Here is a 27,662-nt window from a genome sequence, read left to right as displayed (position 1 = left end):
ACTGTCATTTATATTCCAAAACATAATGTTTTCCTCTCCCAGCAATAATAAAGTGTATGTGCACAGAATGCCATGTGAATGCCACTGAGAGTCTTAACTCCTCACCCAAGAAAAAATGTCTTTGCCACAAGGTGTCTCACTTCTCTGAAATCTGTTGTGCAATGTCTGCTTTCAGGGAAAATGTCTATCAAGTAGAGGACAAATTAGAGAAAGTGAGGGCAGGGCTTAGCATGTGCAGGAGAGAGTCTAGACCTGCAACTGAGCCTGTCCGTCTGCTAAAAATGATCCACACTGTCCCTCAAAAGTAAATCATGTTTTTTTTTTCCTCAACTGTAACTATCCATAAAACTCTGTCCCTTGTGGAGATAGCAGTAAACCTACTGCTGTATTTCCACAGTGCAGAAGTGTAATCTACCTCTCCCCCCCCCTTATTTAAGCTTCTCAGCAACAGCAGCAATGATAAAAGCTCATTGCTTAGTGTAACCCTTTCTTAGCTGTGTTTCTGCTTTTTCTTTCCTTTCTGCTCACATAGCACTTTTTAAACCCAGTGCATCAGTATCCCCGTTCTCCCCCATCTATAGTAGTGTACTGTGTAAACCTTCAGCCCAGCATAATGCTTGCCTGTTCAGTCCAGTGCCCTTTTTTCAGCACTATGTTATGGCTTAGCAAAGAGGATTAGGTGATGTGCCATGATTGGCCAGAAAGGGGAAGGAAGTCCATGTATTTGTACTACTGGCAAACTGCCCTGCTCTGACCCTATTTCTTAAGTGGAGAGAATTATATATAGCTGTTTACCATGAAAGGGACTCTTGGGAGCTCAATAGTGGCAATGAAGGAACTAAAATTACATTGTTACTACTATGAGAGGTTACTCTAACAAAACCATGTAGGTTTAAGAAATCATATGAATTGATAGGCACATGTTTAGATTTTTTTTTATGTGATGTGACTTTTTACAAGGGCTGAGGGCCTTATATAAATCCCCTAAAGCCAAAATTAATAATATAATCTCTCAGGAGGTGGTGTGGCTACAGAGAGGAACTAGGCAGGGCAGCTCTCCCACCTGTCACCGCTCCTCTTCTCCCTCTTCATTGAACCACTGGTGCAGCTGATTAGGGGCTCCAGGCTGTTTGATGGGTTTGGTGTTGAGGGAGAGGAGGAGAAAATACTGCTTTATTTGGATGACGTGGTACTATTTGTATCAGACCCTAAAAGAAAATTATTTAGTATTATTGAGTTGATTTTGGTAAATATTCTGGCTTTCAGATTAACTGGAAGAAATCAGGGCTATTAATGCTGTCAGGAGATAGCCAGGGCCTTCAGGGAGAGATACATGTGCTGCAAGAAAATGAGGCCCTAGACAATTTAGGAATTAAAATATCTAGAAATATAGAAGATTTTGTTCAGCTGAATATTGTTAAAAGGTTTGAATTTTCCTCCCCGGCATATTGTCCCTCTTGAACGAACGATTACAGTTGTTCTTCAGCAAGTTCCTCCAGGGAAGTCTTTTGTGCCTTCTCGTCTGAGACGCAAAGTGTTGTTTTGGGGCGATTCTTCTTTGCTAGCCAGTTTTGCTGGAGTACGGAAGTCCATTCAATTGGTCACCCAACATTACTGGTGGCTGATTATGGAGTGTGATGTCACTGATTTTGTATGTTCCTGTACGACCTGTGCCCGTGACAAGACCCCTCGGCTCAAGAGTGCGGGACTTTTACTTCCTTTGCCTATCCCGGAGTGCCCTTGGTCACACATTGCTATGGACTTTGTTACCGATCTGCCTCCCTCCTGCAACAACACAGTCATTTGGGTGGTCGTTGATTGTTTTTCCAAGATGGCTTTTTTTGTGCCCCTCCCTGGACTTCCTTCTGCTCCACAACTGGTGGATCAATTCCTTCGGCATATCTTTCATTTGCATGGCTTCCCATCTCACATTGTCTCCGATCATGAAGTTCAGTTTGTTTCCAAATTCTGTCGGGCTCTCTGCTCTCGTCTCAAGATCAAGATTGACTTCTTTTACGCATACCATCCTTGAATCAGATTCTCAGAGATTATTTTTGGCATTTTGTTTCTGCTCGGCAAGACAATTGGGCCAACCTGCTTCCTTGGGCTGAGTTTTCGCATAACCACCAGGACTCTGAAATCACTAAAACTTCCCCATTCTTTATCGTCTGTCACCCTCATCCTCCTCTTCCTCTACCTGTTCCTTTTGAAGTACCTGCGGTGGATATTCTGCTACGGGACCTTTCTTCTATTTGGCAAGAAATTCGGCACTCTTGCATCCTCCCGCATGAAGTCGCAGGCTGACTAGAAAAGAAGACCTCCTCCGATCTTTTCACCTGGAGACAAAGTCTGGTTGTCCGCCAAGTATATTTGTTTTAAGATTCCCAGCTACAAATTGGGTCCCTGCTTTCTGGGCCCTTTCAAAGTCATGCAACGCATTAATCCTGTGTCTTACAAACTCCACCTGCCTCCTCTATGCATTCAGAACTCATTTCACATCTCTCTCCTCAAACCCGTTATTCTTAATCGTTTTTCTCATGGGGATGTCTCTTCCACTCCTGTCTCTGGTTCCTCTGACATCTTTGAAGTTAAGGAGATATTGTCCACCAAGATTGTCAGAGGAAAAGGCTTTTTCTTGGTGGATTGGAAGGGGTTCGAGCCTGAAGAAAGATCGTGAGAACCTGAGGATAACATACTGGACTAAGATCTGATTCATCGGTTCCGGTAGCCCAAAAACAGGGGAAGACCTAAGGGGGGGTACTGTTACAAGTGGCTCCGCAGCCAGACATGCTGGCCACGGGCGTACTTCTACCCCACTGCCCCGTGCTGTCTACAGCACGGGCGCATGGCTGTCTTCTTACCGGGCTCTGCCTGCAGCCTCCTGGCCGGCAGACATGCTCCCCGCTGCATTCCCAGCTCCACTGTGTTCTCTCGCTGCCAGCGCGTGTCGCCGGCTCTCTGAGATTTAAATGGCCAGCGCACCAATAATTGGGCGCTCACCTATAAGTAATTCTCACTTGACCCCTGCCGGATCTTTGTTGCCTAGTTGCCTAAGAGAAAGCATTTTCCTCTCTTGCCTCGCCGTGTATCTGACCCTTGCTACATATTCTGACCTTGCTACTGTGCCACCTGCCTTCTGACCTTCTTCTTGCTACGTGACCAGAGCTTGCTTCTTTGCCGCCTGCCCTGACCTCTTGCCAATCCTGACTACGTCTGTGCCTCTACCTTCCTGTGTTACGCTATTCCTCGGCTGCCTGGGGGGATGAGTTGTACCAGGGGTAGCGACCTTGGTGCCGCCTGCCGCAGCATGTTCATCCCGCTTTACGACAGGCTCTGGTGAAAACCAGCAGCACCTTAGACTCTGCTCCCTGGTATGGCCTGCGCCATCATCCCCACAGGTTAGTGGATCCACCTTACCACAGCCGTTACAATTACATGGATAAAAGTTATGTTTTTAACCTTGATAATTCAATGGCACATATACACAATTAAAGACTCAACGAGAGATCAATGTTTTAAAATGTAAACAATATAAAGCAGTTAGACTAAAGTCTGTTGTTTCAGACAAAAAGTGTTCTAAAGATAACTAATCTATTTTCAATTGGCTTAAAAGTGACACGAAAACAGGTGGATATTTTCAAACAAATTGAACTTACAGTGACCATAAAGACAATCCCTATCCATATGCCTTAGGATAGGGCATAAGATATCTGATCGCGGGGTCCCGCTGCTGGGGAACCCCACAATCTCTCATGCAGCACCCACCTGTCTCAGCTGCAAGAAGCGATGATTGCTCAGTGTTTAATGCCTCATGACCATGGGGCCAGAGCATCGTGATGTCACGACTCTGCCCCTTGTGACGTCACGTCCCCCCTCAATGCAAGTCTATGGGAAGGGGCGTGACGGCCGTCACGCCCCCTGCATAGGCTTGCATTTAGGGAGCGGGGCGTGATGTCACGATATGCCCCTTTGGATAGGGATAAGACGTCTTAGTGCCGGAGTACCCCTTTAATGTTCATTGTCTTGGAAAGAAATGTCCAACAAGTTTGAATAGCATGGTGCAGTGTTAAATGTAAACTGTTACCATAAGGTATACCTAGTTATTCTAGGGGGGAAGTAAATATAACCAAACATGAAATGAGTCACCTTTGTAAGCATAAGGCTGTAAATGCTGTCATTATGTTGTAAGAAAATTACCATGGAAACAGCTTATGATAGCGTCCATTCTAAATCGGGCAGCTGTATCCATAAGACATGCCGTCAAACATGTATGCTGAAAGATTCCAAGCTTGTGTGCACTGCAATATCAACTTATTATCAGCAGCAGGGTCAATATTTAGGACTGTACAGATTCTCCAGTGAGTCTAAAAGTTTTATTTGTGATACTGTTGGCTAAATAGGTGTATCTCAACCTACAATATTTAAAGCTGTCTATTGGGCCAGTGTATCCATAGTTTGAAGTGTTGAGTTGAAACCACTCTTAAAACCAATGGGAGCTTTTACGATCTTGCAGCCAGCTCTATTCCCTGGTGTTAGAAAGATCCTCTTTTTTTTTTTTTTACTTTATTACTAACGATTTAGCAATGGCCACTGTCTGATTGATAGCAAACATTACTAAATGTGGGGCTAAGTGTTAGCCGCTTAAGAGGCTAACATTAATTCCCTATGATACCCAGGTACCACTCCACCATGGGTACTGGGAAGAGCCGGGATGGTTCAGTTTCTGACTCTATTGATGGTCGGGAACTGGGGCAGCATCAGGCTTGTATTATTAGGCTGGGAAAGAATAAAAACTGTGGGCTTTTCTACCCTCTTGCTTTGATTTGTTGTATCTGGCTAGTTACAGGAAATACAAGGGTCCTTACATTGTTTGTTCGTTTTTTAACATAAATAAAACATTGGAAAACAAAAAAGGACATAGGATCCCACTATTTTCCATAACCAGCAAGACAATAAAACAAAAGCAGCCTAAAATTTTGAGGGCTTAATCCTTCATTATCAGATTGGTGGTCACTGGCCTCCAAAATTCAAAATTGGTACTGGATGTATGTTTTTGAAGGAGAACCGTGGCAAAACATTTTTCATTTCCCCTGTGCCCGGGCTGCAAAAACTAAAAAAAAAAAACTGTAACTCACCTTCCTACGTTGCCCCATTGCACCAATATCGTCTCCCAATCCTCCGGTGCTGGTCTTCTTCCTGCTTCCTGGGCTCGGTGACTCACACTGCGCTCAGCGTATCGCAGTCCGCAGCGATGTCCCGCCGCGGCCAGGGTGATAGGCTAAGCGCACTGTCATGTAAGGAGCCTGGACCCGCCTTCTCCCTGCTCCCCGGGCTCCTTAAATGACAATGTGTTCAGCCTATCACCATCCGAGGCGGGACATCTTTGCGGCTGGCGATACGCTGAAAGCAGTATTAGTGACCAAGCCCAGGAAGCAGGAAGACCAGCACTGGAGGACCAGGACACCGATATCGGCGCAATAGGGGAACATAGGAAGGTGAGTTAAAGGTTTTTTTTTTTCACAGCCCGGGCACAGGGGAAGTGAAAAGTGTTTCGCCACAGTTCTCCTTTAACATTGATAAAACCCCTCTGCTTGATGCTGAATTAGAACATTTGATCTTCTTTTAGGGTGACTGCAGACCCCAATTCCAAAAGCCTTGTTGTTCACACATATCCACCTGATAACTGACATTGACTTGGAGCTCTGACATCTAATTCTAAAACATCTAATCCTGAGATGACATTTGACTGATACCTTTCCCCTGACACTAACAGAAGACTCTCATATCTTTATCTGACACGACTCTCACCCATAACACTGATTCTTGACTCTGAGCTCTGAGGCTATTTTCACAATTTCCCTGACAGTAGAGCGCCGGCAGAACATGCCGGTGCTAGGATCGCTTGGAAAAGCGATGTCTTATAGAAGGCAATGCATTTCTGTGCGAAGTCCGCAGAAAGAATAGACATGTCTATTCTTTCTGCAGACATTGGCATTTTAATTTCTGCTCCAGATGTATCTGGCACTGAAATGTTACTATGTGAACAGCACAGCAGAATACCATGGAAATCAATGGAACTCTGCTGCTACGAAATCTCCATGCAGACTTCCAATAATAAATTTTGCACGTAAAATTTCATTGTGTGAACATAGCCTCACTCTAACATCTGACTCTGACAACTGATTTTGATTCCTGACTCTGACCCCTCCCACTAAAATGTTACTCTAATATCTGAAACTAGATTGTGACTAGATCACAATGTACAAACAAGAGAGAGGAAGGAAGGCGCCTCATGTGCGGGATCAGTAGATCTTGCAGGTGGGGGTAGGGGACGGTGATTCCCAAGCCGCTTACCAAAGTTGGTTGTGCGCCCACACACAACAAGGTTAAGAGCAGAAGAGATATAGAAGAAGGTCCACTGCAGCCCTCCTGGGTAAGCGTAAAATCAAAACCAAATGACCAGGGAGTCAGGAGTTTGTCTGGCGCAGAGAGGAACCATCAGGCAGCCAAGTAAAATCAATGGATTTATTAAATGCAACGCGTTTCGCTGCGCATGTGCAGCTTCATCAGGCATGACAAGGGAATGCTGGTAACAGATATATATACCTCCAGGAATTAACCATTAGAGTACTTTTTGGAAGAGTTGTTACATAGAATTACATATCCACATATAAATGTGACAATGTATGAAAAATATATAAATAGATATAAATAAATATAAATAGGCAAACAAAAGTCACAAAAATAATAATAAAACAACAATATAAAAGCACAATGCAATCTTATAAACATATATATATAATATAATTATCGCATGTGGTGTGAATATAACACCACAAGCGACTCAAGGAATCACACCGCTTAGTCACCGGTGCGGCATTCAACAACGCAAGTTGGATATTATTTCAAAAGATGTATATAATATAAAGAGATATGGACCTATAAGGTGTTATGTATGTTAATTCAAAGGATAAACATTTTTTTATTTGTATATCGCTGCCTTATTAAATAAAGAATAAATAATAAACAGTGCGGTAAACCAAATCGCAACTGACCAGAAGGGGATATATGAACACTACTTGGAGAAAGTGAAAAAGATGAACTAGAATAACTAGTGCGGTATTGAATACAGCACCCGGCAAAAACGCAGGGTGTGAATATTGGTAAAGAGATCTAAATTTACAAACATTAAATAATTAAATAAAAAATACAGAAGTTTCTATATGCAGAAAGGAAGGGAAGAACAAAAAACGGAACTTGGATAATAAAACATAAGGGATAATAAATACACAGGGGGACGCTCCAGGGTGAACAGCACAGATGGAACAAAGAAAAAAATAAATCAAGGTATAATATTCCCTTCCCTTGTCATGCCTGATGAAGCTGCGCATGCGCAGCGAAACGCGTTGCATCTAATAAATCCATTGATTTTACTTGGCTGCCTGATGGTTCCTCTCTGTGCCAGACAAACTCCTGACTCCCTGGTCATTCGGTTTTGAATGTACAAACAAATGAATGGACAGTAGAGAGATCTTTCTAGTGATCTTTTTTATACCTAGGCCGGGAACCATTACAAGGGGGAATCCTCTATGTCTAGAGGAAAGAAAGTTTGACAATCATCAGAAAGTTTGACAATCATAACAGATGGAATGGGGGGGGGGGGTTGTTCTTTATGTAAGAGAAGTGTGACTGGAACTCCACATGATGTGATGTCTGACACAATAAACAAGTTTATGGGGGCCTAGATGTTGATTGAAAAAATATAATATTACAAGCCATGGATACCAGATTTGTGGTGATAGAACATAATTCCATTGGAGATATGACATTAATTATTCTGATTGCCATATTGGAGTCGTTAAGGAATTTTTCCTCTGTTCATACTAAGAAATGTGTGTGCATAATTCTGCCCATGTATTCCACTCCATTTCCACCTTAAATAAAATTTTCGGTCTTTCCGCAGATGAAATTCTGATACAAAATCGTATTCTGCCAGGAGATTGAATATGTTTATTGTTTTGGTGGAATCCGCAGGTAAAAGCCCATTGAAAGCAATTATGTCTAACTCTGTGTCTAAATCTGCACCTATTCCATGTGAGGTAAAAGGTGACAGATTTGCTGAATTTCCTGACCGAAACAATTTCTTGCCAATTCCTTAGTGTTAACTAGAGATGAGCGAATCGAAGCTGATGAACCCACATTCGTTGTGAATTTCAGTAAATATTCGATTCGCAACGAATGCGAATATCGCCACGATTCTATCGCACAAATTGCTTCTTTAAATTCCATTTACTGCGGTGCAGGCTCCAGGGCATCTAAAATGACGGATCCGCATGTCAGTGCATGTAGCAAGGAACGCAAGGAAGGCGGGAAGGCAAGGCGGGAAGGAAAGTAGGTGGGATGACCCTAAATCACATGCAGGATGCAGCCTATCAGCAGCCAGTCCCCCCTGTGATGTCACAGCCCTATATAATTGGCAGCCATATTCCGGCTTCTCACTTCATTACAATACACTGCAGAAGGCTCATAGGACGCAGAACCTGTGTGTTTGTGTTACAGCAAAGAAAAGCGCAGTCCAGCAGAATTTAACATCCTCCTAGTCACATCAACGTTCTCAAGGACGGAGAGCATTGTTTTTTTCACTGAAAAGGATTTTTACTGCAGCTGCAGGCATTAACCTCCCATTCACTTTCTTCAGCATAGTATTACAGAGAGGGGAAGATAGCTGTGTGTATCCTCATACATTTCAACAAGCTGCCTGAACTTTAAAAACCATAGAGGAGGAGGCAGGAATAATTTTTCAGCACAATTCAGTGTCTTTGTTCCACAAAAAATCATCTACTGGTTATACTAGTCTGTAGATGGTATAATACCCAGCAGTCCATTCCTAATAGTCTTTGACAGAGTGCAAATTTGTGTTTAGTACACCGTTTTTTTTGGGCTGCAGGACTGTTGTGTACTGCTGGTGTTTTACAAAACTATGTTTTTTTATGGGTACTGTAGTGCATTTTTCTGCCATCATAAGTGCATATCGCATATGTACATCTAAGTAGTGTACTGTTTTGTACCTGATAATCTGTCAAGGGCCTACATACTGTAAAAGTCCAGGCCAAAGTAATCACCAGCTGGTGTTGTACTCAGATACTTTTTTAAGTGTACTGTATTGCATTTTTCTGCCCTCATCAGTGCATACCACATACCTACATCTAAGTAGTGTACTATTTGTACCTGTTAATCTGTCAAGGGCCTATGTCAGGCAGAGAAGTGCCAGGATGTGCAGAGAGGAGTGGCAGAGGCCTAACTCCTTCAGGCAGAGGTCGCAGCAGACTGGGGGCAAGTGGCAGCAGGAGTCACAGCGAGAGGCCTGAGCTCCTGTTATCAAATAGCAGTCTTGTCTCGACCAGCAACCCATCTGCCATTGTCAATTGGTTAACATGGTTATCCACTTCATCACAAGTGACATCTGACACCCCCAGTCAACAGTGCGTTTCTCAGACACAACCCTCAGTTGGCATGGCCCAAGAGCAGTCTCTGTCCTCCCATTGAATCTGTCCTATGCTGTTCCCTCCCCTACAGAAATATCTTATGCTGTGGGTTCAGCTCCACTATTCGGTGATCTAATAGAGGACAGTCAGCAGCTACTGCCCAGCTAAGAAGTGGAGAAGACATCTGCTGCTTCCTCCGCTGGCCGGGCAAGTAGTGATGAGGAGAGTGACATGGGAGGCGGTTTTGCCAGAGTTGGGGTCCTGAAGCAGACCATGTTGAGGAACCTGAGGAGGACATCAGTGACATGCAGACACTTGTTGATGATGATGAAGCCGATCGCAATTGGGAGCTGGATGCAGAAGGGGCTTCATCATGATCAGGAGAAGAGAGTTGCAGGTTGCCCGTGATGCAGCAGCTGAGCCAGCAAGGTGGTAGCATGGTTGGCAGTCCGCATGGTGGCAGAAGTGGAAATTCTGGAGCAAAACGTGCCCGGGGGAGACCACCTGCTCCATGCAGCCTACCTTCCTAGGAGGTAGTGAAACATGGGTTCCTGGAGACGGCAGCAGTAGCAGTCAATTAGTGCGGACTGTTGGTGGGAAAATCAGCTACTCGGTGGTGTGGCAGTTTTTCATCAAGCACCCGGAAGTGGTTCACATAGCCATAAGTGAAGCGTGGCCAGTGTCCCAATGTTGGCACCATGGCCCTGCGTCAACATATGCTTCTCCCCCATAAAGCGGCCTGGGAGAATCGTGGCTCCGATGTAGTGGAACACGCTCCGGGGACTGATTACAAACGGGGTGCTGCGTGCATGATCACGAGCGTCCCCAGCTGCGGGACTCCCGCGATCAGGCATCTTATCCCCTATCCTTTGAATAGGGGATAAGATGTGTAAGCATCGGAGAACCCCTTTAATGTTACACTTATATATTCATAAAGATTATATATTTTCGCGTGGTTTTCTTTTATGAACAGCTCCCCCTTTTCTTGGGTATTAAAATTCAATGTGAGTTTATGTTCTAGGCGTTGTTATACACATAGTTGGGGAGAGTCATTAGCTTTAGCCATTTTTCTGGGAGTGGTATTTTTGTACTTCATGGTAGCCACTGTATGTGGCACTTTATGGACAATTACTGCCTTTAGTCCTCGGGGTGTGTAGTTTTATATGTGTTTGATGCACATCATAAAAAAACACAAGCAGAGCTTAGGGGTCATTTTATATGTATATGTATGGTTTAATTATTAAAAATTCCATCTGTCCTATCAGTCCTCACTATTATGCTACTGATAGGATGTAAGCGAAAAAATGCTGATTCTCCCCAAAATATAAGTGAAAGCATAATATTTATATTCTGGTGCCACTGGCAAAAGCGAACATCTCGAGATAAACCAAGTAACATTCCTGCGATTAACTTTCTATGTGCAAACACAACTGTGATTCTGAACTGTACTTTATTTGTTATAGAAAGCAAATTCCCATTTACACAATGGCAAGAAACAAACAGTAAAGCTGGAGGCATTTTTATTCGTTCCAACAGTGATCTTCTGCTGCTGTGTGAGAAGTTTTGGACGACAATTTTGGACTCATTTATTGAATGAGTTGAGAATTATCTTAACCATGATGTGAAAATGATAGATTCAACTGCAGTAATGGCATCAGCTGTTTAAAATTACCTATTTACGGTAATATTACAATATGTGGTGTTCTTTTATGTAAACTTTGCATTTGTGTTTATATAATTGTAATTATGGGAAGCATTATGGCGGCCATCTTTTGCCAAAATGGGCTATAAAAATTCTAAAGCCACCTATCCATGTTGTTAACACTTAATAAAAGCAGTTCCACTGCTATCCATTGTATAAGCATTTGAATAAAAGCACAAAGTATGAACTCAGACAACCTCAGGTGTGTGGGCAGTTATAATATTTAACCCTTTCAAGACTTTTTTTTTTTTTTTTGAGGTTTAGTTTTTTCTTCTTCGCCTTCGAATAGACATTCTCAACTCTTTTATTTTTCCATCTGAAGGGCTTGTTACTTTGTAATGACATCACTAATTTTACCTCCAAATGTACAGTGAAACAAAAAAAAAAAATTTTGTAGGGCAACATTGGAAAAACAAAAAAACAAAACATCATTTTGCAACTTTTGGGGGCTTCCGTTTCTACCCAGGGCACCTTTTGGTATAAATCACACATTATCTTTATTCTGTAGGCCACGGCAGTCCCGATCAGCCCACTGATCAACTTTGATTGTGGCGTCTAAAGGGTTAATGCTGGACATCAGCCCAATCGGCAATGTCCGGCATTAGCCATAGATCCCATTTGACCATCCTGGTATGATGCACGCTCGGCTGCTGAGTGCGCTTCATACACTGGGAGCCCGCAGTGGATGTAAAAATATGTCCATTTGTGGGAAACGGTTAACTAGCATAACAATTATTATTAGTACTGCCATTATTGCTGGACTTGCTTTTTAATAGATAGGTAAGAAGGGGCTGTATTGTTTTTGTTAAAATACAAAATCTCCATCCTCTGTAGGAACCACACTGCTATATACTGTTTATGATCCCACATGATGAACAGTGTAAGCATAAAAAAATACTAAACGGGGGGCGTGGCTTGGCACGCTGGCTGCAGGACGCACCTAAAGAGAACTCCTGCCTGTGCCCTTTTTTAGGAGACGAAATATACCTGATGGGAGGCAGAAATAAATACAAAAATCAGGTGAAAGCCTCTCAAGCACCCCCTGAAACGTCCCAGCAGATTACAGCTTATTTCCGGCAGTGCTCAGAAGCAGTTCACAGAAGCGGCATCAGCCTGCTCTCCCCGTTGCTGTGCAAGAAACCATGTGCTCCCTCTCTGTATCTACAGCGCATTGAGCTGTAACTCACATGCTTCCATCTTCCTCAACCTGGAACCTGGACTCTGCCGCTGACCGAGACAGGAGCACAGTGAGTGATTTATGGGAGGATTTTCCTCCCCTGCCAATCTGCCCAACACCCTGTGTAGCCTCAGCCATCAGTGCCCAGACGGCTCCTGCTCCTCAACAGCCCACCATGACGGCCTCTCTCTCCCCCACTTTGCAGTCTTCAACTTCCGCAACAGCTGCTCAGCCCCTACATCAAAAGGAACTGTCACCCTCAGCAGTCCCTGCTGCTGACTCAAGAATTGCGGTCTCTCCTACCATAAACCCCTCAGACAACAAACACCTCCCAAAAGTGTGTTCTGATTCACCCACCCAGGTCCATGATCAGTCACAATTATCAAGATCTCATCCTACTGTGCCTGCTCCTTTTGGTCCACCTCTTCTTCACTCCAGCTCTGCAGTGAATTCTAATCTCCAGCATATGGACTCATCTCACTCTCAAAGTGAATCTCCTGTTGATAGTGATGTCCTTGACTACTAGGGGATAGCCCCCCAGCAAAGAAATTTTTTTTCAAAACACCTTTAAAAGCCTGCAAGCTGGCGAGTAGCCGTACAGAACGCTCTTCCTCTGATGACTCACGTAGGTCCCCCATAAATAAAGACCCCAAACCTGGGACATCTGACCACAATCCCCGTATGAGTACCCAGTCAGCCGCCATTCAATCTTCTCTCACTACTAGTGCTCCCTGAGTTGTAGGATCTCCTGACGAAATCAGCCTGGCGCCTGTCAGGGCGGAAGTGACCCAATTGTCCCCCTGTGTCACGGACTTAGAGACTTTTCGAGCCTCCATTGCCTCTGAGGTTCATACCCTGAGAGAGGCCACTACCACCCTCCTGACTCCGCATTCTCAGGTTATTGATCACATGGATGACTTGGACAACAGGAATAAACGCAACAATATACGCATCAAAGGTCTTCCTGAAACTGTTGCCCCCACAGAACTGCCTTCAACTCTCAAACGTATCTTTAATGTTATACTCCAAAAACCCGCTGACTCTCCTCTGGAACTTGACTGGGCCCACAGAGCTCTCAAGGCCAAAAACCCTGACCCGCCGAAACCCAGGGACGTAATCTGTAGGGTCCACCACTACCTCCTGAAGGAGGAAATAATGCGAAAGACCCGCAATATTCAATCTCTCCAGTTCCAGGGGACAGAAATTCGTTTGTTCCCGGGCTTATCCTTATGCACTCTCTGCCTGAAACCTCTCCTGACAGTACTCCAGAATGCACGAATATTGTATCGTTGGGGCTACCCATTCTCCCTCTCTGCACGCCATGGCTCTACAGCTGCAACCCTACGCCGCCCTGAGGACCTACCGGAGTTTCTAGCCACCTTCAAGTGGCCATCGGTGGCCCTATCAGACTGAGAACTGCTCTTCACACCTACTGTCCTATCAGCTCGCCATACCACAGACCTCCGACTGTCCGTGAGGCGCCCTAGAGAAAAGACTATTCCTGATCCATTGCCGCAATGACAAGGACGCAAGACCTGAATCAGTTTCACTTTTATTATTGATTGTTTATCTACTGATTCAAGTCACTAGTCGTAGTCATATGACACTCTATGTTGTACCTAGCCGTAACTAGATGTTCTTGCCTTAATGCCGCCTGATTGTAGCCCCTTCTGGGATCTTACCTCTCCTTTCCCTAAACCCCCCACTCCCTATCCCACTGCAGGAGTTTCCTCCTCTCTGTGAAACGGCTTGTCCCCTGTGGGGTAGCTGTGTTATCCCTTTCACCCTCCGTCTATCTTTCTTGATTTAGTCAGCCTGCCTCCCTACCACAACGGCCCATATTGGTCTCCTGACTGTACCTGATCCATATAGCCTCCTTAGTTTTCTGCAATCCCATTACTTCCAGGCGATGAGGTTTCCCTTTAGATACCATTGGGCCTTAGGTCACTGTACTTGTTATATTTGTACACCTGTTACCTGTTGCTAATGCTTCTTCCACATTGCTCCATTAGTGTGGCACTCGGACTGGCTCTGTTAGTGCCTTACCTGGCCCTTGTGGCCTTACTCTCTAGTCCCTGTGTATTTGTTCCCTTACAGATGCTTTTTCTGTCTCTGCTCCTTGCACGGACTTGGCTTTGGAATGGTGGTAAGATACGCATTCTCTATCCCTCCTACTATGGCAGCTGACATTAATGTTACTACACTAAACGTTAAAGGGTTTAACACACCGAGAAATTAGCTTAAATCCTGTATTCCTTTCATAAACAAAGGACACACACACTAGACCTTCAGGAGACCCAATTGAAAGAGGGCCATCTCCCCACACTCTCTACTAGATACTACTCCCCTTGGCTACACAGTACCAACCCAGATATGAGAACTAAAGGTGTCTTATTGGCCTTTCATAGATCTCTTCCTATTATTATACAGGACACTTCAATTGATACTAATGCCCGATATATTTTTGCGAATTGCGAACTCTCTGGCCACAAATTAACAGTAGCTTCTGTGTATTCTCCTAATCATAACCAATTGTCTTTTCTTACTCAAACCCTTGAGACCCTGTCCTCCTTTGCAACCGGCCAGATCATACTATGTGGCGACTTTAATCTCCCTATCTCTCCACTACTAGACACCTCTACGTGTCACTCACTCATCTCCTACCACAAACTACGAGCTCTTCGTACTAAATTACACGCTCTGCAATTAAGTGACTCATGGCACACTTTCCACCCACATGACCGAGACTACCCCTTCCACTCCCACCCTTGTAATTCATACAGTCGAATAGACTACATCTTCTGTCCCCACCACCTTTTGCCTCCAGTTAATCGTTCTTCTATAGTCTCGATTACCTTTTCTGATGATGCACCGGTTTTGCTTACTCTCACCCTTCCATCTTTTTACAAACCACATGCTTCCTGGAGACTGAAGGAATCGCTCCTCCTGGATACCCTTTGCTCCCAGGACCATAAGGAGGCGATAACGAACTTCCAGGCGGACCACAGTACTGACACTTCCTCCCCGCTTATTAAATGGGAAGCACTGAAATGCGTTCTAAGAGGTGTCCTAGTGAAGCATTTATGCAAATGAAGTAGCTTGGTGCACTTGTGGTTTTCCCAAGCCCTGAGTGCACCATAACATCCGACCTGCATCCTCATAGTAAATGCCCTCCTTATGCATATTATTCTCTCTTCCAGAAATACTACCTAATACAAAAGGGGAAATAATGGGGGACCTGAGCCACAGTTAGGAAACAGGTAAGACCATTGTTATCAGCATCACCCACTTTGCAAATCTGAACCAATAGGTTAGTGCGGATAATGTTGATGATAGATTCCCCTCAAAGGGGTACTCCAGAGCTTAGACATCTTATCCCCTATAAAAAGGATAGGGGCACCTCGTTAACATCAGCCCCCGGAGCCTATTCGCACCGGGTCTGATGAGTGCCGATCACGGGGTCCCCATGGAAGGGGGCATGACAGCTGTCACGTCCCCACCCATAGGCTTGCATTGAGGGGGCGCAGCGTGATGTCACACGAGGGCGGAGCTGTAATGACACAATACTCCGCCCCCGTGATCAGACCCGGAGCGAACATGCTCCGGGGGCTGATGGTAATGGGGTGATGCGTGAAAGATCACGTGGGTCCCTAGCAGCGGGAGCCCTGTGATCAGGCATCTAATCCCCTATCCTTTGGATAGGGGATAAGATGTCTTAGCGCCGGAGTACCCCTTTAAGCAAGCACTGGATAAATCTATGCTAACATCAAAAATAAAATTATGTAGGCTTGAATTTTATTAAAATAAGAGCAGAGAAGATTTGTGACATGGGGTGATAAATAGTGATGAGCGGCATTGACCATATTTGAATTTGCGATATTTCCCAAATATATAGACGAATATTCGTCCTATATTTGCGAATTTCGTGTATTCGTTACATTCACATATGCGAATATTCGCATATTCGCGTATTTCAGGATGAAACTTTACTGGGCAACTTTACTATTGGTTGCTTGGGATGTTGTTGATGACCTCTGACAAGTGTATTTACATCATTCCAATTGGCCCACAAGTAAAAAGAAGGAATATGCAAATATTCACATATGCAAATATTCATACATGCGAATATGCAGATGAAAAAAGGAATATTTGTAATTTTGAATATATAGCGAATATATTCTCAATATTTGCGAATTCACTAATTCGCGATATTCGCGATAAAAATTCAAAATGCGAATATTCGTGCCCCACACTAGTGATAAAGTGCATTTAATCCAATAAACACAAAGTGATAGCACAAGAGTGCAATTGGATCATTTTACGTAACAATGTTTTTTGTTTGTTTTTTTGTTAATAATAAATTCCATGTATTCTGGGTAGAATCATAAAAGGTGTGACTTATTTAAATTCAAAGTAATTACACATAAAGCTAATGACCCATTATTTGCATATAGTCTATAATTACTGAATTTAGAGGAAATGAGTACAGTAAAAACATCTGCATCTGCCACATAAAATTATACAAAAGTAAGCAACATGTGCAGATGTAATAAATAGTAACTAATTATAGTGAACTAAAAGTCATTCCTAAATTTATCTGCAGGTGATATTTTTTGATTATTCTTTCTCATTTACAGTTGGGAACAGTTATTTCTGTTATTTATAAACCAATTCTATAGTTCTGTTTCTTTTTTCTTTTTCTTTTGCAAGTAGCATATCTTCTAAAATGGGAACACTTTGATCTGTTGCCAATGTATGTAGCAATACCACTGGGCAAAACGACATTCCAGAAGTTGTAGTCTGACAGGACAATTATTATTTGGGAACATGGACCAACAATGATTTGTATTCTGGAGTTTCTTCACAAACGGTACAGATAAAGGTTACATCTTTTCTGCTGGACATCTGGTTTAAAAAAATGTAAATAGCTTGTTAGATAAATAAGACGTAGAGGATCAATATTTATAATATCTGTTGCAAATTGTTTAGCACTTTGTGTATATGTATGAAAAATGAATGATCCCAACAGGGGCCACGTCTTTTCTCACCTTCAAGATGATCAAAAATATTAGATTTTATATCGCACCACGATCATGCAGATCGTACAGATGTCTAAGGTCTGTACCAAAAATACAGAGCATAACTACTGCATAAAGTGCAATCTTTATTCATGTTTATCTCAAGAAAAAAATACAGCAATGTATTTCGAGGTAATATGGGAAATTAATCCAAAAATTGTGGGGCAATTCAAATGCACTATTAGGTACCAAAACCATACACAAGTTATCTGGGTATCCACTATGTTTCTTGTTATGATCAGTCTATGCATATATTTTATCTAATGGGACGTATATTATTTACACTGGTTCCATTAACAACCTACCATGACTCCACTAAGTCTCCAAATTTGGACAACAGGCATTTAAAGGGGTACTCCGGTTGAAAACATTTTTTTTTTTTTAGATCTTTTTAAGTTAACTGGCTCCAGCAAGTTAAACAGATTTGTAAATTACTTCTATTAAAATTTTTAATCCTTTCAGTACTTATTAGCAGCTGTATACTACAGAGGAAATTCTTTTCTTTTTGGATTTCTTTGCTGTCTGTCCACAGTGCTCTCTGCTGACACTTCTGTTCCTGTCAGCAACTGTCCAGTTCGTGACACAGACAGAGGTGTCAGCAGAGAGCACTGTAGACAGACAGAAAAGAAATTAAAAAAAAGAAAATATTTTTCTCTGTAGTATACAGCTGCTAATAAGTACTGTAAGGATTAATGTATTTTTAATAGAAGTAATTTACAAATCTGTTTAACTTTCTGGCACCAGTTCATTTTAAAAAAAAAAAACGTTTTCCACCGGAGTACCCCTTTAAATATATAAATATCCCTTTGCCAGTTTTTACATTTCTTAGCCAATCCAACAATATTATTTTATACATATTTATTTTATTTACGACTCAATACTCAAATAGTTTTAAAAGACCAAGAATATACTATCATAGCATCTGGAAAACTAATCATCTAAAATGTTCTGAAGATGAAAGGTTTAATTGGATGAAAAGTTTTTTGTTTTTTTTTATCATGGAAGGTTTTGATATGTTGTTGGCTGCAGTGAAAATAATAAAGATCCATACTTACCCAGCATAGTTCCTGCCCACCCATCACATCACAGGAAGAAGAGGGCTGCTGCACTTTGTCACTGCAGCCTGATCAACATATAAAAAAACTCAGTTTCGAAGACCCTTATGAATGTTACCTGTCCAGCTCGTTTGTACCTATTTTATGTACTAAATTGTTTGTTTATAGGTTTATTTAAGTTTGTTGCAGCAGAGCTTTGCTTGCTTCATTTAGTTCTAGTTTAATAAGAATAGTGAGTGATGACAATACAGTATGTGTACATATGTGTAATACAGTATATTGATGGAGCATAAAAAATAACATTATATATATATATATATATATATATATATATATATATATATATATATATATACACATATATACACACCACTATACTTTTATCCAAATAAAAAGTAAAAGGCTGTAATACAAATCGCTATGACAAAATCCACACTCCTATAGTTTTCCATTTGTACCTTTCTGAATATAGACTTGCTAAGCTAGGCTACAAAAATTTCCTATACGACTTTAATGTCAAGTCAAATGCATTACTGAAAATGGCTTGTACTCTAGTTAGCTTTCTTTTCCCTGTGGAGTGTCAATAGAAACGAAAAAGTCAAACAGCGGGCTCCAGATACTGGGAAAGTTGATGTTACAGAAAATAACAGGAAGACTGGAACAGGTGAATCCTTTGTTACTTGTGAAGAATGGGTCATTTTATCAGACAAAGATGCTCAAATAATTGTTGAAAAATGAACAGGACGTCCTAGTTCCAGATGGGTTGAAAACATTCATTTTATTATGTTAAAAAAAGTCTAGAAAACTCAAGTTGAATTCCAAAGGAGAAGAGATAGTGGAATGTTTATCTGCGTATTGGTGCAGATAAGGTTATCTAGCCATTCTTTTTCTTTGTGACTCCATTAAACCATAGTAAGTGCAATTATTCTGAAATGGAGAAGACTTGGAATAGTTTTTAAAGGGGTACTCCACCCCTAGACATCTTATCCCCTATCCAAAGAATAGGGGATAAGATGTCAGATCGCCGTGGTGCCGCTGCTGGGGAGCCCCGGGATCCCCGCTGCGGCACTGCGCTATCATTACAGCACAGAGCGAGTTCGTAATGACGCGCAATACAGGGGCCGGAGCATCGTTATGTCATGGCTCCGCCCCTCGTGACGTCACGGCCCACCCCTTTCAATACAAGTCTATGGGAGGGGGCGCGGCGGTCGCCCCGCCCCCTGCCATAGACTTGCATTAAGGGGACGGGCCGTGATGTCAAGAGGGGTGGGGCCATGACGTCATGTGGCTCCGTCCCCTGTATCGCCCGTCATTAAGCACAGAGCGAACTCGCTCTGTGCTGTAATGATAGCGGGGTGCTGCAGCAGGGATCCCGGGGATCCCCAGCAGCGGGACCGCGGCGATCTGACATCTTATCCCCTATCCTTTGGATAGGGGATAAGATGTCTAGGGGCGGAGTACCCCTTTAAACATTATGAGTAGTCAGACTGCAAAACTCTCTCCAAAAAGGTGTGAATGGTGACATAGCAGGTTATTACTTGTTCATGGGCAATTATTTTGAAATAAATGTCACGTGTTCCCTCAGGATCCTGTTGTTCAATACTATATATTGTTTACATTATATTTTTTCGTCACTGAATATAACATTGTAAATATATTAAGCATTAAGAATTAGGTAAATAAATGAGCTTATACTATAAATGCAGCAGTAAATAAAATAACTAAACACGAAGCTTCATCTACAGTTGTACAGGATTATAAAATGTTGATGAATAAATCCGAGCGATTCAGCTTAAGGACAGGTATAAACCCATCAGGTTCTTGACTCACATCTTTGCGGGTGCTGATTGATTCTAAATGCTTTCTCACCTTCTTATTCATTATTATTGGCGTTCTTTCCCAAGTGTATGTTGTGCACTTACCTAAACATGAGCCCATTAAATTGATCTATAATTTTAGTAGGAAATTACACATTAGACTATTAAAAGAGTAATTCCTTTTGCAGTCCATTACCAACAAAATAAAATTCAAGGTACTTGTGCTGACGTTTACAACACTCTGTGCCCTTGTCCTGTCCTATTGATCTAAGTGCTTAACCAATTACATCTCAAAGTGCAGTCTCACATCCTTGGGACAGTACCAGCAGCCACTACTCAAACCATTATACATTCTATACACTGCTGAGATTCAAATCATAAGAAAATAAATGAGAAGAGAACTGCACATTATTTTTATGTTCCTTCTCATCACAAATTGACCTCAAACTCTACAAAAAAAGTTATAATAATTTTTCATTTTGAAATGAAAATTTGACTTACCATTGCCAGTGGTATTAGAGCCACTATATCCTTTTCACTGACATATATTTTGGAGACCCCAAGGTCTGATACAGCTTGTCCAAGGTATTCAACTTGCCAGGTGATTATCTGTATACCCGATGGGTCAGTTGCACTGCCCATTTTGAAGTCTATCTGGAAAAGTTCATAGTAGTTTTCTACAATACTGAAAGAAAAAAATGCATTGCTGTTACCAAATCAAAATCCTCCAAAGTGTGATGATAGTAAAATATACATTGAATTGATGTGGTATAAATACTTTCCCTGTTTTATGTTTTAAATAGTGTTATTGATGATAAAAAGGTCATCCAATTCTGTAAACACATCAATTACGCCCACATTTCACATCTGTTGGACAGGTACATCTTAAACTGGAAAAAGCAACATCGGTCTCTCAATTCATATTTATACTATAGATGTATAGAAAGATCCGGGACTTGTAATTGCTCTGTCTGTACAAAGTATTTTACAACATACGAACAATAGCTGCTTCAAGAGACCAAATTGATCATCTATTTCAGGACATGGAATATGACAGTCAATTTGCTGCAGTTCATAGAAATGGCTAGACAGAAGTATTGGCAACAAATATAGATATTTACTGCGAATTTACCTAGTCATACGCCATAAAGTGATCCGTCAATTCTGTGCTATATCAAGTTGCATATATATTATACCATTTGGTAATATTAGGTGGCTAATATTCACCTAGCTTTACTCTATTACTTCTTTTCTTGAAATGACAGTAAATGTTACACTTCTGAATGCTACAGACTTGTGAATGTTAAGCGGGCAAGTGGCTAAGGGACTTCACCTGACGTTTACTTCAAGGAATTTCCAACTTAGCATCAATAAGTAAAGTGAAGATACAGCAGTTAGCACAACCAATACAATGCCTACCCTTATGTATTCTCCTGGACCGCCAAAATGCAGTTCAAAGACATACAGAAGTGTGAACCCATTCCTAGAGGTGCTCAATCCCAATAGACAATTTAACTATGGTGGCATAATCCAATGAGAAGAAGAAGGGAGGCCTGCACTAAGGACTAAAAGTAGTCTGAATAAATGCCTGGAAGGGTGTGAAACGGCTGTTACTACACTATGTTAGATGGTGTATCTTCCTGAACCAGCTTTGATGTTTTACTTGCACTAAAAAAGAAAATTATAGTTTGCAACATCCTTGGTGATTGTCTCCTATCTTTTCTTATCTTATACATAGCATTCAAATGAGGCTTGTGGGACCAATCGGCCGTCACCAAGAACAGGATTTGAGTTATTCAGAAAACGAATCCCTATAAAACATAACTTTTAATCCTATTCTTAAAACACTTTTTTTTTTAATCTCACATCATAATGGGACATTGTTTACCATAGAAAGAAAAAAAGTCAAGATACAATTTGCTTCTCATTGGCAAAAATGATTAAAGATGGAAGCATAAGAGTTATTGATTCCCATTCATACACTACCAGTTACTCTAGTAAGAAGATACTTGTAGTATATCTGCACACAAAATGAATGCTCTGACTGCAATGCCACTACAATACTCTAATAAAAGTGTATAAATAATATAAAGCAAAGACTAAAGAGATGAAACTTGCATCTCCTTGTTCTGAACTTCAATGACTCGCCTGGTTGTTGTTACGCCTAGCGCTCCGGGTCCCCGCTCCTCCCCGGAGCGCTCACGGCGTCTCTCTCCCCGCAGCGCCCCGGTCGGTCCCGCTGACCGGGAGCGCTGCACTGTCATGGCCGTCGGGGATGCGATTCGCACAGCGGGACGCGCCCGCTCGCGAATCGCATCCCAGGTCACTTACCCGTCCCTGTCCCCTGCTGTCATGTGCTGGCGCGCGCGGCTCCGCTCTCTAGGGCGCGCGCGCGCCAGCTCTCTGAGACTTAAAGGGCCAGTGCACCAATGATTGGTGCCTGGCCCAATTAGCTTAATTGGCTCCCACCTGCTCCCAGACTATATCTGATCACTGCCCCTGCACTCCCCTGCCGGATCTTGTTGCCTTGTGCCAGTGAAAGCGTTTAGTGTGTCCAAAGCCTGTGTTACCTGAACTTCTGCTATCCTTCCTGACTACGAACCTTGCCGCCTGCCCCCGACCTTCTGCTACGTCTGACCTTGCCTCTGCCTAGTCCTTCTGTCCCACGCCTTCTCAGCAGTCAGCGAGGTTGAGCCGTTGCTAGTGGATACGACCTGGTTGCTACTGCCGCAGCAAGACCATCCCGCTTTGCGGCGGGCTCTGGTGAAAACCAGTAGCCTCTTAGAACCGGTCCACTAGCACGGTCCACGCCAATCCCTCGCTGACACAGCAGATCCACAACCCGTAAGCCGAATCGTGACAGTAGATCCGGCCATGGATCCCGCTGAGGTGCCGCTGCCAAGTCTCGCTGACCTTCCCACGGTGGTCGCTCAGCAATCGCAGCAGATTGCCCAACAAGGACAGCAGCTGTCGCAGTTGACCGCCATGTTACAGCAACTTCTGCCTCTGCTTCAGCAGCAACCATCTCCTCCGCCAGCTCCTGCACCTCCTCGGCAGCGAGTGGCCGCTCCTAGCCTCCGCCTGTCCCTGCCGGACAAATTTGATGGGGACTCTAAACTCTGCCGTGGATTTTTGTCTCAGTGTTCCCTGCATATGGAGATGTTGTCGGACTTGTTTCCTACAGAACGGTCTAAGGTGGCGTTCGTAGTAAGCCTTCTTTCAGGAAAGGCCTTGTCTTGGGCCACACTGCTCTGGGACCGCAATGATCCTGCCACAGCCACAGTCCAGTCCTTCTTCGCTGAAGTCCGGAGTGTCTTCGAGGAGCCAGCCCGAGCTTCTTCTGCCGAGACTGCCCTGTTGAACCTGGTCCAGGGTAATTCTTCAGTGGGCGAGTACGCCATCCAATTTCGTACTCTTGCTTCCGAGTTATCATGGAATAACGAGGCTCTCTGCGCGACCTTTAAAAAAGGCCTATCCAGTCGCATCAAGGATGTGCTGGCCGCACGAGAGATTCCTGCCAACCTGCAAGAACTCATCCATTTGGCTATCCGCATTGACATGCGTTTTTCTGAGCGACACCAAGAGCTCCGCCAGGAAAAAGACTTAGATCTCTGGGCACCTCTCCCACAGCATCCTTTGCAGTCTACGTCTGGGCCTCCCGCCGAGGAGGCCATGCAAGTGGATCGGTCTCGCCTGACCCAGGAAGAGAGGAATCGCCGTAGGGAAGAAAATCTCTGTCTGTACTGTGCCAGTACCGAGCATTTCTTGGTGGATTGCCCTATCCGTCCTCCACGTCTGGGAAACGCACGCACGCACCCAGCTCACATGGGTGTGGCGTCTCTTGGTTCTAAGTCTGCTTCTCCACGTCTCACGGTGCCCGTGCGGATTTCTCCTTCAGCCAACTCCTCCCTCTCAGCCGTGGCCTGCTTGGACTCTGGTGCCTCTGGGAATTTTATTTTGGAGTCGTTTGTGAATAAATTCCGCATCCCGGTGACCCGTCTCATCAAGCCGCTCTACATTTCCGCGGTCAACAGAGTCAGATTGGATTGCACCGTGCGTTACCGCACAGAACCCCTCCTGATGTCCATTGGACCCCACCACGAAAGGATTGAGTTATTCGTCCTTCCCAACTGTACCTCTGAGGTCCTCCTCGGTCTGCCATGGCTCCGGCTTCATTCTCCCACCCTTGATTGGACCACCGGGGAGATCAAGAACTGGGACTCTGCCTGCCATAGGAAGTGCCTCTCCCCCCCTCCCAGTCCCGTCAGGCAAGCCTCAGTGCCTCCTCATGGCCCCCGTCCTGGTGTCACACTGCCCCGTGCCAGGCTTCGCCCTCTGCCCTCCCTCCCCATTCCCACTCCTGCGGTGCTGCCTTCCGTTGAGGAAACCCTCCATTCTTTCCCGGTGCCCTCATCCCAGGGGAGGCAGTTACCGGACAAAGAAAAGGGGAGACCTAAGGGGGGGGGGTACTGTTACGCCTAGCGCTCCGGGTCCCCGCTCCTCCCCGGAGCGCTCACGGCGTCTCTCTCCCCGCAGCGCCCCGGTCGGTCCCGCTGACCGGGAGCGCTGCACTGTCATGGCCGTCGGGGATGCGATTCGCACAGCGGGACGCGCCCGCTCGCGAATCGCATCCCAGGTCACTTACCCGTCCCGGTCCCCTGCTGTCATGTGCTGGCGCGCGCGGCTCCGCTCTCTAGGGCGCGCGCGCGCCAGCTCTCTGAGACTTAAAGGGCCAGTGCACCAATGATTGGTGCCTGGCCCAATTAGCTTAATTGGCTCCCACCTGCTCCCAGACCATATCTGATCACTGCCCCTGCACTCCCCTGCCGGATCTTGTTGCCTTGTGCCAGTGAAAGCGTTTAGTGTGTCCAAAGCCTGTGTTACCTGAACTTCTGCTATCCTTCCTGACTACGAACCTTGCCGCCTGCCCCCGACCTTCTGCTACGTCTGACCTTGCCTCTGCCTAGTCCTTCTGTCCCACGCCTTCTCAGCAGTCAGCGAGGTTGAGCCGTTGCTAGTGGATACGACCTGGTTGCTACTGCCGCAGCAAGACCATCCCGCTTTGCGGCGGGCTCTGGTGAAAACCAGTAGCCTCTTAGAACCGGTCCACTAGCACGGTCCACGCCAATCCCTCGCTGACACAGCAGATCCACAACCCGTAGGCCGAATTGTGACAGTTGTATCACACTATGTTTACCATATAGGATATTATATGAGAATGCAAGATAAACAACCTCAAATTCAATATATTTTTTCCCAACATTAGACACTGGGTGATAATCGGACTTTCCCATACTGGCTTAACTACACATTATATAAAGCCAACATTGGGGAGAGTCAGTAAAAAATCCACTAACTTCACTAACTTTTACTAATCTTGATCTGTCCCTCATGGCAGCTATGAAAAAATCAAGAAAGATGGTGTACAAAGCTAGCTATACACTTGCTGCATAATGCTATTGTACATATTTTGTTTCTTCTTTTTTTGAGCTAAGTCCTGTAAGCAGCTGATCATGTCACAGACATCGGACATTTAGTACATCAGGAGAATCCACCTCGTCACAGATAAGTACAGAGGTGTTTAGAACAACATCACCAAAGATAAACTACATAAATAGTAAATGAAACAATGTGCCAAAATCACATTGTTTCATTCACTATTCATGTAGTTTATTTTTTCTTATCCCAGATCCTGTAAAGGTTACGTTTTATTATAATTGTCTGATTAAATGAGAGGTTACTTTTTCGGTGATGCTGTAAGCATTAAGGACTCTTACAGGCCTGCCTAAAACTTTTTAATACATTTTTAATAAAGTGTGTGTGTTTCACTTTTTTTCTCTCTCTTTTTGCACATTTTTATATAGTACTACAACTCCCAGCATGGAACACACTGTTCCATGATGGGAGTAGTAGTACATGTACTAATAGCCATACCGCCCGATGCAATCGTCCATAATATAGCAGAGATGCTATACAACGCTCACATCTCTGCACTATACTCTGGCCAGTGATGTGAATAGAACATCACTCATTCATATTTTCTGCCCAGAGTGGGGATTGACCGGATGATGGCAGCCAATCACAGCTCTTAGAGGGAAATATGAATGAGTGATGTTCTATTCACATCACCGGCCGGAGTACAGAGCAGAGATGTGAGAGCTGTATAGAGCTGCTCCACATTTCTGCAATAGAAAGGACGATCACAATGGATGTCAGGAGTGACACCCGCTGTGATCTGTCTATTAATGCAGGTACTACTCTCATCATGGAGCATGCTCTGTTCCATGTTGGGAACAGTAGTACCTGCAGTTCAGGAAAGATCACAGTGGATGTCACTCCTAACACCCGCTGTGATCCTCCTGCATAATGTATAGATGCGGCCGCTCTTCTATGGTCCCCTGCACTGCCGTATATATACACCTATTCATATTTCCCACATTGTTGTGATTGGCTGGATCCATCTAGCCAATCACAGCTCTCACAGTAAATATGAATAGGTGTATATACACAGCAGTGCAGGGGACCATAGAAGAGTAGCCGGCTGCATCTATAAATTATACCACAGTGCTCTCTGCTGACACCTCTGTCCACGTAAGGAACTGTCTAGAGCAGGATTGGTTTGCTATGGGGAATTGTTCCTGCTCCGGACAGTTCCTGACATGGACCGAGGTGTCAGCAGAGAGCACCATGGACAGACAGAAAATAAATTCAAAAAGAAAAGAACTTCCTCTGTATTATACAGCAGCTGAAAAGTATATGAGGAAATCATGTATGTAAATTAACATACTGTGGCTCCTAGCTTCAACAAAGCAGAAAGGCCTTTTTAGCGACAGCTAATATTGGAGCTGTTTCTGCTTCTATGGCCAAATTCACATAAACATAATATGGGCCCATTTTTGGGCCCATATTGTGGCTGCTTGTCCCACCCTGAAAGCGAGTTTAGTGACCTGGTGGGGCCAACCATAAATCTAATGACCCAACCAGATGAACTATTTCATTAACCTCAAGTGATCATAATGAAGGAAAAGCTTATTTTTAACATTTGGCAGTTTATTTTTTGTAAAGCTACTACTGCAGTTATTCAGCCTAAACGAGAAGTGGATTCAAAAGAAATATGAAATATAGAGTATCCTGTTGGATTCACTTCTGTCTTTGCAGTTTTTTTGAAAACTGCCATTACAGTTTTTGGTGTGGCAGCCTAAGGGTACATTCACATGAGCGGGATGTACAGTAAGTCTTGGTTTTTATTAAATCTGCTGCTGGGGAAAATCTGTCGCACCTCAAACCCGCAGCGAGAAACTTGCTGTAAATTCTGCCCATGCCAACGTTCTCTAAAGATGTTACCCAC

The 27,662-nt window shown here is 43.7% G+C and overlaps 1 protein-coding gene across 3 annotated transcripts in view; it reads right to left on the bottom strand.

Annotated features, from left to right (window-relative positions):
- The window catches only part of LOC130283893 (transmembrane protein 132D-like), a 1,207,099-nt gene that overhangs the window by 348,500 nt on the left and 830,937 nt on the right, over positions 1-27,662 (bottom strand). For all 3 annotated transcript variants that reach the window (XM_056533602.1, XM_056533611.1, XM_056533592.1), the window contains exon 4: positions 20,816-20,999. In XM_056533602.1, the coding sequence (XP_056389577.1) occupies positions 20,816-20,999 (184 nt within the window). The remainder of the gene's footprint in view (positions 1-20,815; positions 21,000-27,662) is intronic.

This window comes from Hyla sarda, chromosome 1 (assembly GCF_029499605.1).
Source record: "Hyla sarda isolate aHylSar1 chromosome 1, aHylSar1.hap1, whole genome shotgun sequence".
Lineage (NCBI taxonomy): Eukaryota > Metazoa > Chordata > Amphibia > Anura > Hylidae > Hyla > Hyla sarda.
This window is presented reverse-complemented; position numbering and strand designations above follow the sequence as displayed.